We start from the raw sequence: 17,034 nt of genomic DNA, 5'->3' as shown, positions 1-17,034 counted from the left end.
TGATTGATTCAAAAAGTGGTATTCGTTGTTTCGATATTCTGATCGTGTGTACGGGGCTTTAATTCTGGTTATTTAAATGCTGGGTTGTAATTTTTCATAGTAACTTTAAAAAAAAAAATTCATAGAGATTGGCTTTTTTAGGATTTATTTGAGACGACTTTCTCTCACTATGTCCTTACTCTCGCCCCTAACATACAGGGGAAGCACGATTGGATGAAAATGTATAATATATACCAGAATTCTTCATCTGTTTGTAATGCTGTAACTTTCTGGTCCAAACCAAGGATTGACATTACACAGAAGGTACTGTATGTGACATGCCTCTAAACCACACTATTTTCTTCAGTCTCTTGTTAATTGGTACATTACAGATCTCAGAATGTGATTTATACCCTTGTAAATGGAACATTTTTACCTGACTGCACAAGATGTTGGCTTAGGGCAGCCATTTTCAACCAGGCTTGTATACAAGCCATTAAAGCGGAGTTCCGCCAATTTTTTTTTAAGTCAGCAGCTACAAATACTGCAGCTGCTGACTTTTAAAATAAGGACACTTACCTGTCCAGGGCGCCCACAATGTCGGCACCTGAAGCCAACCCATCCCTCGGCTCTTGGGTGGAGGCGAAGCCATCTTCGGTATGGGAATCAGGAAGTGAAGCCGCAAGGCTTCACTTCCTGGTTCCCTGCTGCATGATTCCACTGGTCCCTGCTGTCTTCTGGGACCTGTGTGTCTCCCAGAAGACAGTGGGGGGGATGGAGAAGATGCAGGAAGTGGCGTAGATACCCGTGGGTGGCACAGCTATCTTGCTCCCACTTCCAGGCATAAATGCCTGTATTAAGACAGGTATCTGCTTCCCCCCCCGCCCCCCAAAAGGTGCCAAACATGACACCAGAGGGGGGGGGGGGGGAATTTCGAAAAGCAGAATTTACATTTTTTTTTTTCCACTTTGAGTGGATGAAGCCTGCCTTTTAGTTACATAAAGCCACTGGTTTTCATTGTGCATCATTACAACCTTCCATCTTCTGTAGTCCGGAACATGCACAGCATCCTTGTTTGCCCCTCTCCAGCAGCACTGAGGTAGAAGAGAAACATCCCATTCCTAGTACTAGTGTGTAAAGGTGTATTTACTATGGAGGAATAAATCATCTCTAATGTTGGGTGTCCTAAATGTGTGGATGTCACTACATTATGTAAAACTATTTTAGTTTTTTACATTTTAGAATTGAGTGCATAGAGATTTTAAAGGGTGACTTGACTGGAAAAAAAAGGTTGAAAAACACTGGCTTAGTGCGGCCAGTCATCTGCAATGAAAAGCTTTACTCAAGACTCTACTCTTGGTATCGGAACTTTACAGCCTCCTCCTGCTCTCTATACGTTTTTGTAATAATGCAATGATAAAAAATGCTTACAGTAAAATATGTATGTGGTAGTAGTTTGTGGCAAAATGTCCCCTTTCATTGTGATTAGTGTAGGTCATCCTTATCTTTCTAATCACTGGGAAAATGCCCAATTTAATTGGTGCTCAGTGGAGACAGGGCCATCTTTAAGGCAGGGCAAAAGGGGCAGCTGCCCTGGGCCCTGTCATTGTTGTGGGGCTCAAAGCAGCTGCCTCATACTTGCCAACGATCCCAGTTTAAATTCCCTCGTCCCTTGAAGTTTTAGTCCTGTGTCCCGAAATCTCATCGTGAAGTGCTACTATTAATGCTGCCCAGCTCTGCCCTATTGTGTACAGATGACTCACCTGCAGACCCTGTGTTTACATGTAAATAACCATCAATCATATGTAAAAATAGTTGAGGCCGGCGGCATTGATATGTAAATAAAGGCGGCATTCACATGTATATCATGCCCCCCAGCAGTGAGAAGATGTGCTGTAACCTCTAGCAACCAATCAGTGAGCAGTATTACTGTACAGTAATCTCTAGCAACCAATCAACAAGCAGAAGTCATGTGCTGTAACCTCTACTAGCAATTAATCAGTGAGCCTTAATGTGTGCTGTAACCTCTAGAAACCAGTCAGTAAGCAACAATGATATGCTATAACCTTTGGCAAGCAATAGCTGCCTGATCTGATACAGTAAACTGATTTTAAGTCTAGCTGCTATTTATTGCATGTCTCAGAGCAGGTGGAGAGCGAAATTGCATATGGGGGTGGGAGCCCCAAGAATTTTTTTGCCCAGGGTCCAATCAATATTAAAGACGGCCCTGAGTGTAGACATGATCCTATATATTGGATGTCTGGTGAAAATTGTCCCATGACATTGATGGTCAGTGTAGGCAGGAGATTAATCTACCAATACTCATCGCGCAAGGAACCCCTAGAACCATATGGAGGAACTTTAGGGTTCCATGCAATCCTTCTTAACCACTTAAGGACCGCCGTATTGCCATTGCACGTCATCACAATGGCACAGGCAGGCACAAGCACGTAGATGTACGTGCCTGCCTTCCAGCGGGTGGGGGGTCCGATCGGACCCCCTCCCGCTGGATACGGCGGTCCGGTTCGCTCCAGGAGCGATCCGTGATGAGGGGATGGCCGTTGGTTTCTGGCCACCCCCTCTGGATCGCTCCTGGCCAATGACAAGCTTCCTCCCACTGTGTATTGTTTACACAGGAAGGAGGAAGTGATGTCATTCTCCTCGGGGCGGTCTTTTTGACCGGACTACGAGGAGAAGACAAAAAGTAAGTGCACCAAAACACTACACTTACACATAGGTACACAAACCCCCCCCCTCCCCCCAGTCACAGTGTCACTGATTGCATTGATCATTTCTTTACTGATCACTGCATTCGGTGTCAGTTGTAACAGTTAAAACTGTCAGGGCAGTTAGTGTTAGGTCCAGGGTAGCCCCCTATCACCCCCCAATAAAGATTTAACCCCTAGAGTTAACCCTTTCACCCCGTTTTGCCAGTGTCACTAAGCGATCATTTTTCTGATCGCTGCATTAGTGTCACTAGTGTCGTTGGGTAGCTAGTTATTTTTTTAGGTTCACCGCCAGGTTTTTATAGCGTTAGGTACCCCCCATATACTACCGAATAATGGTTTTAACCCCCCGATTGCCCCTAGTTAACCCTTTCACCAGCGATCACAGTATAAGTGTCACTGGTGACGCTGGTTAGCCAGTTAGTTATTTAGGTTCCCCGTCAGGTTTTTATATAGCGTCAGGGACCCCCATATACTACCTAATAAAGATTTGAACCCCCTGATTGCCCCTAGTTAACCCTTTCACCACTGATCACCGTATAAGTGTTACGGGTGACTCTGGTTAGTTTGCTTTTTATAGCATCGGGGCACCCACCATTTATTACCCAATAAAGGTTTAACCCCCTGATCACCCAGCGGGTGATATCAATTAGGTTTTAGGGTCAGGGTCTGCATCGCCCCAGGCAGCGCTAGGTTAGTGCCAGTACCGCTAACACCCACACGCAAAGCATAAACCTCCTGTAGTGGTATAGAATCTGAACAGATCAATATCTGATCTGATCAGATCTATACTAGCGTCCCCAGCAGTTCAGGGTTCCAAAAAAACGCATTGTTAGCGGGATCAGCCCAGATACCTGCTAGCACCTGCGTTTTGCCCCTCTGCCCAGCCCACCCAAGTGCAGTATCGATCGATCACTGTCACTTACAAAACACTAAACACATAACTGCAGCGATCGCAGAGTCAGGCCTGATCCCTGCGATCGCTAACAGTTTTTTTGGTAGCATTTTATATTTAAATCCGGAAGGCAGTGCTTGGTTTTTGGGGTCCCGTACGTGGCTAAGTCCCCAAAAAGTCCCCCACATGTGGTATCCCCGTACTCGGGAGAAGCATCAGAATTTATTTTGGGGTGTAATTTGACTTATGCCCATAGCATGTGTGAGCAATATATCATTTAGTGACAACTTTGTGCAAAAAAAAAAGTTTGTAATATTCCTGCAACTTGTGGCAAAATATAAAATATTCCATGGACTCAACATGCCTCTCAGTAAATAGCTTGGGGTGTCTACTTTCAAAAATGGGGTCATTTTGGGGGGTTTTGTGCTATTTTGGCATTTTATGGCCTTTGAAACTGTAATAGGTAGTGAGGAGTGAAATCAAAAATTTGCACCCTTAGAAATCCTGAAGGTGGTGATTGGTTTTTGGGGTGCCGTGCGCGACTAGACTCACAAAAAGTCCCACACATGTGGTATCCCCATACTCGGGAGAAGTAGCGGAATATATTTTGGGGTGCAATTCCACTATATAACCATGGCATGTGTGAGCAATATATAATTTAGTGACAACTTTTTGTAAAAAAAAATTTTTGTCATTCAATCCCTTAGGACAAAAAAAAAAATATTCAATGGGCTCAACATACCCATCAGCAATTTCCTTGGGGTGTCTACTTTCCAAAATGGGGTCATTTGGGGGGGGGGGGGGTGGTTGTACTGCCCTGCCATTTTAGCAACTCAAGAAATGAGATAGGCAGTCATAAATTAAAAGCTGTGTAAATTCCAGAAAATGTACTCTAGTTTGTAGACGCTATAACTTTTGCGCAAACCAAAAAATATACGCTTATTGACATTTTTTTTACTAAAGACATGTGGCTGAATAAATTTTGCCCTCAATGTATGACTAAAATGTAGTTTTTTCAATTTTTCTTATAACAAAAAGAAGAAAATATCTTTTTTGTTTTTTCAAGATTTTCGCTCTTTTTCCATTTATATCGCAAAAAATAAAAATCGCAGAGGCAATCAAATACCATCAAAAGAAAGCTCTATTTGTGGGAAGAAAAGGACGCAAATTTTGTTTGGGTGCAATATTGCATGACCGCGCAATTACCAGTTAAAGCAGCGCAGTGCGAAATTGGAAAAAGACCTCTGGTCCTTAAGGTGTTTATTGGTCTGGGGCTGTAGTGGTTAAGGAGAGGCTGTTATTGGAAATGGTATAAAAATGTGATCAGCTGAATTTATTACAAAGCAATACAGGGACTTCCATTGCTGACCACCGACTACAATTCTAGATGCCTGGATACTCAGTGCTTTAATACTTTTAAGTCACTGATTTATGTAGATCAGGTAGGATAGAAGGTTTTCTCTGTATAGGGTGGTGGCTTAGAGGAGCGTTTCTGAACTCCAGTCCTCAACAGGTCATGTTTTCAGGCTTTCCATTATTTTGCACAGGTGAATCGGTCCGTTTCACTGCGTTAGTAATTACCAGAGCCGTTTCAGCTGAGGTAAATCCTGAAAACATGACCTGTTGGGGTGCCTTGAGGACTGGAGTTGAGAAATACTGGTTTAGAGTGTCAAAGCAAGACATCCAGGCAACTAGCATTTTTACAAGAAATCAGCTGCCATGTTTCTCTTAAAGTTTATTTTTTTTGGCAGATGGGTAACATTTTTTTTTGTCAGAGACCTAAAATATGTTCTAAGATAAACTGTACCTGCTATAAATTTATTTTAAAATTTAGTTCATTTCTTTAGACCTGAACTCTAGGCAGAAAACACAGTGGAAGTGAATGTACAGTGGCTCTTTATTTTAGTCAGGACTGAAATAGTAGATTAACATTTTTTTCAGTTACGTAAATGAAACCTATTAATATTCAATATGGCTAACAGATGAAGTTTTAGACCCTTTACATTTGTTCTCTATTGTCCACTTTTCACCTGCTATGAAAAGCATGATGTATACAGAGCTCAATAGCTAAAAGGTGAAATTTATACACCCAAGAGAAGCACGTATTCCTTATCCGACTGCATCTTGTAGTAAGGCAAACCATAGCTTCTTCTGTACTATTTCTTCGGAAAAGCCATTGATTTGTCGGGTATGGCATGTTTATTTGTAAAATACAATTAGATACATAAAAACTTTAAAAATGTATCAACTTAAAAAAATCTTTCAAAAACCATTACAGTTTTACCATGAATCCAGTTATGTACTTGTAAAAAAACAGATTTGAAGCCTTCCGTTTCTTATGTCTTGGTTATAATACTGAACTCTCCCTATCCTAATGGCTACCTTTCTGCCCCAACCACCTTTGTGCATTCTCACTGTTATAATATCCATAGTGAAAAATAAGAAAAGTGAAGGTGTGCAGAGTCAGACCCAGAGACTCAGATCTCAGTTAAGGATGAACTAACTAAGCCTTTAATATTCATTGTCGGCACTCCTGCTCATTCCTCTCTTGTGTTCTGTCCTCTATTTACTGGATTGTATTGAATAATTTACTAGGGCGAAGAATGATTGTCCATTGAAGGAATCCTGTATATGAAATGTACACTGTAATAAACAAGCATTCCCACTAATTATTTTCATGGAACTCATTAAGCATTTCCATAGGGCTTGAGAAGAGAAGTCATTAGAGGGAAGTATAGTATGTTTTGTGGTGTGGGCATAGTGTGAGTTATGATTGCACCATTTACAGTAAAGAAATATTTAAGGGGACAATTTGTTGGTTTTTTTTTTGTTTGTTTTTTATTGTGATTTGCGTGCAGTGTTTTTTTTTTTTTTTTTGGTTGAACTGGATGGACTTTTGTGCCTTTTTTTTTTTTTTTTTTTTTTTTTAAAGACAGACGTGTCTTTTTGCAACCAGATTAACTATCCAACTTCTAAATTTTTCTAACATGCTTATATTTTTGTATTAAAGCTGAGCTCTTGACAGATAGAAATGAATGGAGCTCTTTGTCATAACATTGAGGTATGCCAGTTAGTGGTGACACGTTTTGATAAGTTTACATTAAAGCGATTGTAAAGTATCTTATTTATTATTTTTAGAGAGAGAAAAAAAGTTATACTTACCTGCTCTGTCAAATGGTTTTGCACAGAGCAGCCCCGATCTCTCTCTTCTTGGGTCCCTCCCTCCTGTCAAGTGCCCCCACAGCAAGCAGCTTGCTATGGGGGTCACCCGAGCCAAGTCACAGCCCTGTGTGTCCATTCAGCCACAGAGCCCAAATTCGGCCCCACCCCCTCTCTCTCCTGATTAGCTAACTGACTTAGATTGACAGCAGCAAGGGCCAATGGCACCGCTGCTGTGTCTCAGCCAATCAGGAGGAGAGTCCCGGGCGGCCAAGAAACTCGTGGACATTGCTGGAGTAAGATGGGGCTTGGCTAAGTATTAGGGGGTGCTGGAGTGGCTGCTGCACATAGAATGCATTAAGATGAAAAAAAATAAATTCTGGCTTTACAACAACTTTAATTTAAACAGGTAAGGTCACAGACAAGAAGCATACTTAAAAGTACAATAGTATGAATCCAGCCTTAATGTATTTCTATTTTCAAAATGCAAGCAGGTACTTGGTACTGTCCTCAGGTTGGAAGCAGCACAAGAAGCTAACCAGCTGTTCTGCAGTGCTCATATGCTTACAGGCAGAGCCACTTGATTGGGAGGGGGTAGATTCGGCCCTCCTGTACTGGACTAGGACCCCATCAACTCAGCAGGAGGCCCATGTGCTGAGAGGGGACTCTAAATACCTTTTGGGTTCATGCTCAGTAACTCCCAGCGATTACATAAAAGTTCCCGGGACCCATTAGTTCAGCAGTAGGGGGCCAGGGACAGAGAAGGGACTTTTCCTTCATTGTAAGCAGCAGGCAGATTAATCCTCTATGCATTGGTTTCCAACAATTAAATTATGTTCCAGCCTCTTCTTCAATATCAATCCATTGTCAGGAGTGGCTGCAGCGACGATTACTCCCTCTGATCCCAAAAATAAATAGTCCCCCCCCCCCCCCCCCCCATCCCTCTGGCGTTGAACTTTTAATTGCTGGTAGTTGTGATGTGGGATTGCTGTCAGTGCACAAGAATATATTTCAAGTCCCTTTTCTGCATGGGTTGGAGGGGGAGGGGCACTTTTTGTGGCCCTGCTTACAGGAAACCTGCTGATAGAAGGAGAGAGCAGAGAGATGGTCTCATCAGCCCGCTGCTTCTGCTTTCACAGTGTAACGTGCAACATGATATACATTAATGCAACACACCAGAGGGGACAGGTGTAAAGATGACCTTAACATAATCTGCCTCAATCTGTGTAATAAGCCTGTGACGGAAGTCGTGATTTCTTCTAAGGGCATGCCTGCTTCTTTCCCTGCTCAATTACACAGGAGTTCTGTCTTTAAGCTTGTGTTAAAGTACTCAATATAAATCAGCTTCACTCCAGTGATTTAAATGTTTCCTTTTTATTCTTTTTTTTTTTTTTTTAAATGCCTTTTCATAGTTTTAGTCAGTTATGTATATAACAAAATCTACAAGGAGGTTATAAAACGGAATTGCAAAGAATACACATACAGCAAATGGCGCCATAATAGTCACATGACAACGAAAGACATAAAGTAATAATTTTTTTTTATCAGTTGGCACAGGTACAGCTCCGCTGAACTACCTATATATACCTTCAGCAGGAGCCACTGACTGGAAATGCATAGAAGTGTAAGTAGATATTAGGATCTATTACAGTAAAACCATCATTTAAAAAAAAATTAAAAGAGCCTAAAATAAAAAAAAGTCATATATACAAACTTCTGTACACGATCATGAAACAGGAAGTGACAGATTTTTGCAATGCCACCGTCATTTTCTCGATTTGGATTTGCCGTCTTTGTAAATTGCTCCCTTAGTATTATACTACATAAATTAGTATCCACAGCTTCAGTAGCTGACAGTCTTTTTTTTTTTTTTTTTTTTTTTTTTTTTTTTATAATAGTACATTTTGTTAATATTAAGTGACTCTTCTTGTATCTAAGATGATTGCACAAAGGAGAAATGAAAACACTGCGTCCCAAATGAGTTGAAGTCACCGCGGTACATCTGGAACAAGGTGGGTGCTTTATTGCATCATGCCAGAATCCGTGGAAGGATGCCTTTTCGTCTTTGGAGGGGGTGGCGGTGGTGTTTTGCTGGGCAGTGGAGGTGGTAAGTGCTGAAATATATAGATGTATATTATTTTATTATTAAAATAAAGTCTGAAAGATGTGAACAGAAAAAAACAAATATTTTTAGTGAGCACATATAGTATGTTATTAGTAAAAATCAGTTTATGGTGCGAAGACCGCCAATAGCCTTAAAGTGGTAAGAGCTAAACACAGTTCATAAGTCCATATGATGATTGCTTGCTTGGCTCCAGAGCAGCTTCGCAGCAGATTGAAGGTTATCTGTAACAGAGTAAAATGGACACTAGAGGGCGCTTAAAAGTGTACCAAGTTAGTTGTTTAAGTAAAAAAAAAAAAAAAATGCACTCACATTTAGTAGGGTGAAAGAAGGCACATCTTAAGATAAAAAGTAGTCATCGGCCAGGAACCCAGGCCGAACTGCAACAATCCAGGGAAGTTTAGAGAGAAGCCATCTGCAGCATATACAGCTACAACACCAGAACCATTTGGACTGCATGGGAATATTATGCAGTGAAGTTAGATGCCAGGGGCAAAGCTAAACTTTTTAAGGCAGTAATGCCTCTTTTTCATGCTTGAGAAAGAGGCATTATCACCTTGAAATGTGTAGCCGCACCCCTGGAACCTGATGTCATCTTGGAATATTCCTATGCTGTCTAACTGGCTCTGGTGGTGTTATAGCTCTATATGCTGCAGGGGGCTTCTCTCTACACTTCCCTGGATTTCTGCTATTCAACCTGAGTCCCTGAGATGACTTCCCTGGATTTTAAGATATGCCTTCTTTCACCCTACTAAATGTGAGTGCATTTTTTATTTTTTTTTAACTTGTTACACTCGTACACACGAGCGGATTGTATGGCGTACTTAGTCCGTCATACAATCAGACGGACAGTCCGTCGTACTTTCCACTGAACGGACTTGACCACACACGGATACACAAACAGTCCGTCGAAAGCTTGCGCGATGACGTGTACAGCACGTACGACGGGACTAGAAATAGGAAGTCCAAGACACAGCAAAGCACCCTTCCGCCGTGTAAATCCTTTCTGGGCATGCGCCATTCTTAGTCCGTCGAACTAGCCTACTGACGACCGTATTGTCCGCTGAAACCAATGTACGACGGACAGAATTTCGAAAAAACCGAAATACTTAGTACTCCGGACTGCACGCTGAAAAAGTCAGCTGAAGCCCACACACGAGCGGATTGTCCGCTGAAATGTGTTTCGACGGAGTAAGTACGCCATACAATCCGCCCGTGTGTACGCGGCATTAGAAGCACCCTTGGGTACCCATTTTACATAGTATATTATGTGATATTTAACCTCTGAGATACCCTTGCCCCAAACCATTAGTAGTATCTCCTCATAAGATTGCTTTAAATACAATGAATGCAGATACATAGTATTTACATTTAAAAAGCTTCCCTTGTTTAGACATCCAAAACCTCTATTAAATTATACCCAAAGCAAAACATTTGTTTCTAGGCTTGAATAAAGTGGAGAGGGATTAGAAACACAGTTCTGATGGCAGCTCAATATTTTGGATTTACTCACACTTTCATTCCCAAGTAAAAATGGTGATCAGTATAATAGAAAGAAGGCGAATTTCTCTAGTGGGGAGACAGACAGCAATAGACACCTAAGGAGGGCCCTTGCTCCCGTGACAACCGTCCAAGGAGGATTTCCTCCATACAGAGTGAAGGAAAATCTTGCAGTATCACTTTCCCATTATTGTATGACCATCAGAGTTTCATTACAATTACTCACTACAAAAACATCATCCCAGCCACACAAACAGCCAAAAATAATTCTCAGTTTTTGTAAGCAGAAGCACAGCACACGTCTATAATAAGCACATATGTCAGCCCATAGTACTTTGAATTACAAATTATAACATAATAAGGTTTTTGTAATATTAATACATATTAATGAGCTTGGAACGCCTTTAAAAGCCTTTGTTTTAGATTGGATGGGAAATAGTTAGATCCTTCTCCTGTGTTGTTGGGTAATGCACACTATCTACGTTGCAGTGCTATTTATTGTGAATGACACCCCAAAGCACATGCGTTTCAGAGCATCCCCAATGCACAGATGTGGACCGTCTATGTGCTGCTTTACATTTTTGCAACCAATGAGGTTATCTTTCTCTGAGCTGACAAAGTCTGATTACTTTGTGCATTTGTACCACCAAAGCCTGAGGCACTTTACTCATGGACGCCTCCATTCTGTATTAGAAGTTGGTCCATTGACTGATCCTCTGATTGATGATCAGAATAGAATTGGATGACACATATGTGAGAACCATGTCTTGTCCCTTTTTGTCTCCCATCTTGTGATGGAGGAAAACTGACCCATGTAATATCCCTATGGATGACCAGATGGTGAGGTCTACATAAGTACACCTGAGCACAAACTTCATGCATTTGGTCTGATGAACCTGAAATGACCCGGATGTAAACAGATGCTTATTGGCTTGCATGTGGGCTGCACATAGGCATAGATTGCAGTCTGTATTTGTTCCATCTAGTCACGGGTCAAAAACAGACTGAAAGACCATCTGTATGAATAGGTCCTTATGGTTCTGGTACCACCTCTGGAGACATAGCGGATGTGTGGTGTGAAGAATGTATGCCCTCTACTGTTATTAAAATATGAGCCAGAATGGTTACTAGTAGAACTGTATAGCCTGAGTTCAGCTTGTACTAGTAAAGATCTAGCAATTTATATTATTATTAGGCAGTTCTTTACAGAAAGAAAATACTCCCTGGTGTTAACTCTTGAGAGAAATCAATAAGTGCAGTAAAAAGACCTTTACTGGTACAGTGGTTCACATCCAGACCGCCAATGAATAAAACATGAAGAAAGACACGATAAGCCGATAGCGTCTTTCATCCACATGTTTCAATCACATCTGTTAATGTGAGAGAAGCATTTGTGGAGGATCCCCTATAGACATGTCTTAATGGGAGCTGGTCTGTCCTGACCATGCTATTCAAAGAAATCCTATAACTTTGCTTTGTAAGTCCTCCATCTAAAAACACACAGTTATTAAAGAGACCCTGTCACCACAATACTCAAACCCCACCGATCAGTAGGCACTGAGCACCTAATCTGCTAGGAATATGTTGTGTCATTTTTCAGTCATCAGATCTGCAACCACCTCCAACATTTCCAGGCGTGTTGAGGTTCTCTCTCTACAGCCCTCAAGATGAGGTACCAGGCAAGGAACTTTAGTAAGTGCTCAATGCCTACCTTGCAGACTCAATTTACAAGGGTCAATACATCCAAAACGGATGTTTCAGCTATCTAGACAGGAGTGGCCTGAGGCATCTATATGTCTCTGAGGCTACTTTACAGGCATACCCTGCTTTAAGTACACTCACTTTTCGTACACTCGCGCCATGCAGCCACAGTATGGCCTGGAAGAGGCAGAGTTGTCGCCAGTGAAGAGGCAAAGTTCCTGCCAGCCCAGAGTTGCTGGCTGCCCGCTGACCCAAAGTTGCCCACGAGCCTGGCCAGCATTGTTGTCTTAATTTAAGTGGATTCCTGTACTATAAACTTCACTCCCTGACCCCCCCCCCCCCCCCCCCCCCCCCCCCCCCCCACTAAAGCCTTTGATCCCCTCACTACAGCCCCCAACTACAGTTATGCCTCTACATGACTATTGCAATGCAGTACATGCATTGAGAAGTGGAAAAAGGTATAACTTCACTTTAAGTACATTTCCGTTTTACATACAGGCTCTGGTCCCATTGTGGACTTGTTAGTTACTAGTGGGGTATTCCTGTTTTTAGTCTCGTTACTTCTGCTGCATTCTGTAAAAGCAACCTGAAGATCCAACCGAAAACATAGGACCATGCTCATCATAGTTATGGGCAAAAAAAAAAAAAAAACATTAAATAGATCACATGCAACAAGTTAGACCGTACTAAAATAACCTGGTATCCCGTCATTGCTGACCTACTAAAGATTCTAGTTTCCTGGCTCTCTTGCTGCAAAGCTTTCAGCATCTATAAACAAGCAGGTGGTAAGTGAAGTCAATACTCCTGATTTCCATACTTGTTCTGCAACAGTGATTTAGATATTAGTAAGGATACAGGGATCAGTATGACAGCCAGAAAACTAGTCTTCATCAGAAGGGATGTTGACAATGGCAGCAAAAACATTTTTTCTGCACTTGAGAAGACTGGTGAATTGTTGGCACGGTTTACTGCAAGACTTCCTACAGACAGAACAGCGGGATACACATGATGCTGCACTTTCGCCTAGGAGGGTACGCACACCAGTGGGCCTTTTCTGCTGTGATTGTTCACAGCAGAAGCCGATCTGCGGGTGCCGATGTCCGCTGGCACCTGCCAATCATCGGGCAGACACTCAGAATAGAGCTATGCCTATATAAACAAGGCAGAAGTTTTGTTCTAGCGGGGAGGGGGGGGGGGAGGGGGGGGGGTGGATTCTGGGCTCCTGAAAAGCAAAATCTAAAATCAATCTCTTCCCCTAGTAAAAGCAGAATGTATATAGTAAACACAAACACTGGCTAGGCACACTGTTAACCCTTTGATCGCCCTGGATTTTTAACCCCTTCCCAACCAGCTTCATTAGTACAGTGACATGGCTTTAGCACTGATTGCTGTATTAGTGTCACTGGTTCCCACAAAGTGTCAGTTAGTGTCCAATTGTCCATCGCAATATCCCAGTCCCGCTATAAATACCTGATCACTGCCATTACTAGAATAAAAAATGGAATATATCCCATAGTTTGTAGACGCTATAACGTTCACATAAACCAATCAATATACGCTTTTTTTCCCTTTCTAAAAGAAAAGGTAGCAGAATAATTATTTGCCTAAATTGATGAAGAAATTAGATTTTTTTTTTTTAATTGTAAATGTTTTATAGCGGAAAGTAAAATAGTTTTTTGTTTCAGAATTTTTTTGTTTGTGTGTGTATATATATATTATATTAAAATAAATGCAGTGGTGATCAAATACCCCGAAAAGAAAGCTATATATGTGGGGGAAAATAATTTCAAAGTGTATTTGGGTACAGCATTGCATGACCGCACAATTTGTCAGTTAAAGTAACTCAGTGCTGTATCGCAAAAAGTGGCCTAGTCATGAAGGGGGGTAAACGTTCTGGAGGTCAGGTGGTCAAAATACACGCTGTGTTTCAGAAGTAATAAAATAATTGCTAAATGAATGTGCACAATGCAGAAATGCAAATAGATCTGGTTAATGACAGGTCCTCTATAAAAAACAAGGTAGCCCTTTACATATTCACGGTCCTTCCTATTGTGATGGGGACATAGTGAGCCTTGAAGATAGGATGCGGCAGATTGGTCAATAAGTAAAGACATGTCATTTTACATCCACTGACTTTGGAGGAAGTTGGGAAAGTTGTGACAAAGCCTTTGCAGTGCCCTCCCAGTAGATAGAGATTTGGTGTCTGTTTCTTCCAGGAGCCCCTTTCCCTTTTCAGATATGGCGAGTCTGCCAGTTCACATTAGAGCCTGTTCTGAGCGGATTCACTGACTCGCACACACCTCGGGGGAGATGGGAACCTTATGTAAAAGGCACATCTGCAGCACAGCAACAATCTGGCCTGTCCTCCTCCCTCTAGTAGTCTGCCGCTTGCATCGAATAAAATGGACATATACGAGGCCTGTGTGCAGCACTCTCAATGCAGATGCCCTGAAAATGCTGCACGATATGGAATTATCACACAAGGTGAGATAACAAACATGGAGCTGCAAGCCAATTACTGAGCAAGATATGGTAGTAAAATGAGATGATGCAAATTCCTAAATACAATGAATTGAATGCAGCTCACACAGAGAATAGAGAAGCCTGCTATTGTATGATCCATTGTATGCGAGGTGCTGGGTCTTCTATTATCAATGTCCTGGATTCCAACACACCAATTCAATGTGTAGAGCTGACTAGCTCTGGTGAGGCAGAGAGTGGCACTCTAAAGCCTCTTTTGGACAGGCGACCAGTGGGAGCAATAAAAATTGGCGGCCGAGCTGCAATTTTACAGTATGGTATGCAGGGATTCATCCATTTACAGTCATTCTGCACTATTTTACTTCAAATAGCTGCTACCAAACATGTTGGCTATGGCTGCCAGCCTTTTTTTCCCCAATAAAAACTAAAGCTGGCCATAATACATGGGTATGTTTTTTTTTTTTCCTCGGGGGGCTGAATGGAAAAGAAACTGAGCAGATCCCCAAATGGGTGGGAATCCTCCCCACTGTGTCATTTTATTCTAACAGTGGGGAGACTCCCTCTGCCATCAGAACACGCAAATTAGTGCTGCCGGTCATAGCCTACAACGCAGATCAAGCGAGATCGGTAAATCGACTTCTGTTCAACTACAGTGGCCACACATAGATTGAAATTCCTTCTGTAACAGCTACATTTCAATTCATGTATGACCAGCTTAACCACTTTCAGACGGGACCATTTTGCTGGCTTAAGACCAGACCACTTTTTGCGATTCGGCACTGCGTCGCTTTAACTGACAATTGCGCGGTCGTACGACGTGGCTCCCAAACCAAATTGACGTCCTTTTTTTTCACACAAATAGAGATTTCATTTGGTGGTATTTGATCACCCCTGCGGTTTTTATTTTTTGCGCTATAAACAAAAAAAGAGCGACAATTTAAAAAAACGCATTATTTTTTACTTTTTGCTATAATAAACATTCCCCAAAAATATATAATTTTTTTTGTTTCCTCAGTTTAGGCCGATATGTATTCTTCTGCATATTTTTGTTAAAAAAAAAAAAATCGCAATAATCGATTGATTGGTTCGTGCAAAATTTATAGCGTTTACAAAATAGGGATAGTTTTATGGCATTTTTATTAATAATTTTTTTTTTTTTTTACTAGTAATGGCGGCGATCAGCGATTTTTATTGTGACTGGCGGACACATCGGACATTTTTAGGACCATTGTCATTTATACATATGCACTGATTGCTGTGCAAATGACACTGGCAGTGAAGAGGTTAACTAGGGGGTGGTAGTGTAGGGGTGAAGTGTGTCCTAGGGGCGTGTTACTAACTGTGGGGGGCTGGGCTGTGTGTTAGTGAACACTGATCTTTGCTCCAATCACAGGGAGCAGAGATCAGTGTCACATGTTGTTAGGCAGAACGGGGAGATGCTGTTTACATCAGCATCTCTCCGTTCAGCCTCCCCCTGAGACAATCGCGGGTATCCCTGTGGCAATAGAGTCCGTGGGACTCGAGACCCGACTCACGGGGGTCCCGACCAGCACACGCGCACGCCGCCGGTGGCACGCATGAGATGGCAGGGTAGCAATTTCAAATGGAAGTACCTGTACGCAAATTTCCCTGCCCATGCCATTCTGCCGACGTACATCGGCGTGCGCCGGTCGGGAAGTGGTTAAAGTGGTTGTAAAGGCACAAGGTTTTTTTTTTTTACCTTCATGCATTCTATGCATGAAGGTAAGAAAACCTGTGTGCAGCAGCAGCCCCCCTAATACTTACCCGAGCCCCCTCTTGATCTAGTGATGTCCCCAAGGGCCTTGCCTCTCTGGGGATTATCTGATTGGCTCCCACTGCTGTAAATCACAGCCAATGAGGTCATTCACACACAGGGCCGCAGCTTGGCCCGCCCCTCCATCTCCTCATTGGCTCCCACTGCTGTCCATCACAGCCAGTGAGATGGAGGGGCGGGCCATGCTGTGGCTGTGCGTGTGAATGGACACCTGGCAGGAGTGCCGCCGTGCGACCTGAGAAGAGGAGGATCGGGGCTGCTGTATGCAAAACCACTTCACAGAGCAGGTAAGTATAACAGGTTTATTTAAAAACAAAAAAAACACAAGGCTTTAATATCACAGAGTCATTTTTAAACTATCACAGCACAGAAAATTGAACTTGTAATGAAGGGGTATACAGGCTGGAACTAAAGCAGTTAAACAGTATTTAGCTGCTTGCCTATCATTTTTCATTTAAATATAAGACCTAAGAATCCTTTTATATATCTACCCAACACCACCTTGTCTAACAGAACATTGATGTGAGATATTTCACAGCATGGGAAGGATTGAATACAAATGTGCAACTCCAAGTCAGCAGATGTGAGGCCTTGTGATATCACAGTTTCACTGACGGGTCTATAAATGTTCATAGAATTATTATGTAATCCGGGAACATTCACTGCAACAACTAAC

At 42.2% G+C, this 17,034-nt stretch overlaps 1 protein-coding gene across 1 annotated transcript in view; it reads right to left on the bottom strand.

The window, feature by feature from the left end:
• Positions 1–5,479: 5,479 nt before the first annotated feature.
• DOCK1 (dedicator of cytokinesis 1) overlaps positions 5,480–17,034 on the bottom strand; it is a 613,707-nt gene continuing 602,152 nt past the window's right edge. The window contains exon 52 of the mRNA XM_077455510.1: positions 5,480–8,873. Within this exon, the coding sequence (XP_077311636.1) occupies positions 8,781–8,873 (93 nt within the window). The 3' untranslated portion in view covers positions 5,480–8,780. The remainder of the gene's footprint in view (positions 8,874–17,034) is intronic.

The sequence above is a fragment of the Lithobates pipiens genome, unplaced genomic scaffold (genome assembly GCF_037356315.1).
Source record: "Lithobates pipiens isolate NorthernLeopardFrog02 unplaced genomic scaffold, aLitPip1_a1.2 Scaffold_25, whole genome shotgun sequence".
Lineage (NCBI taxonomy): Eukaryota > Metazoa > Chordata > Amphibia > Anura > Ranidae > Lithobates > Lithobates pipiens.
Note: the sequence above shows the minus strand (reverse complement) of the source record. Positions and strands in the feature narration are given on the sequence as shown.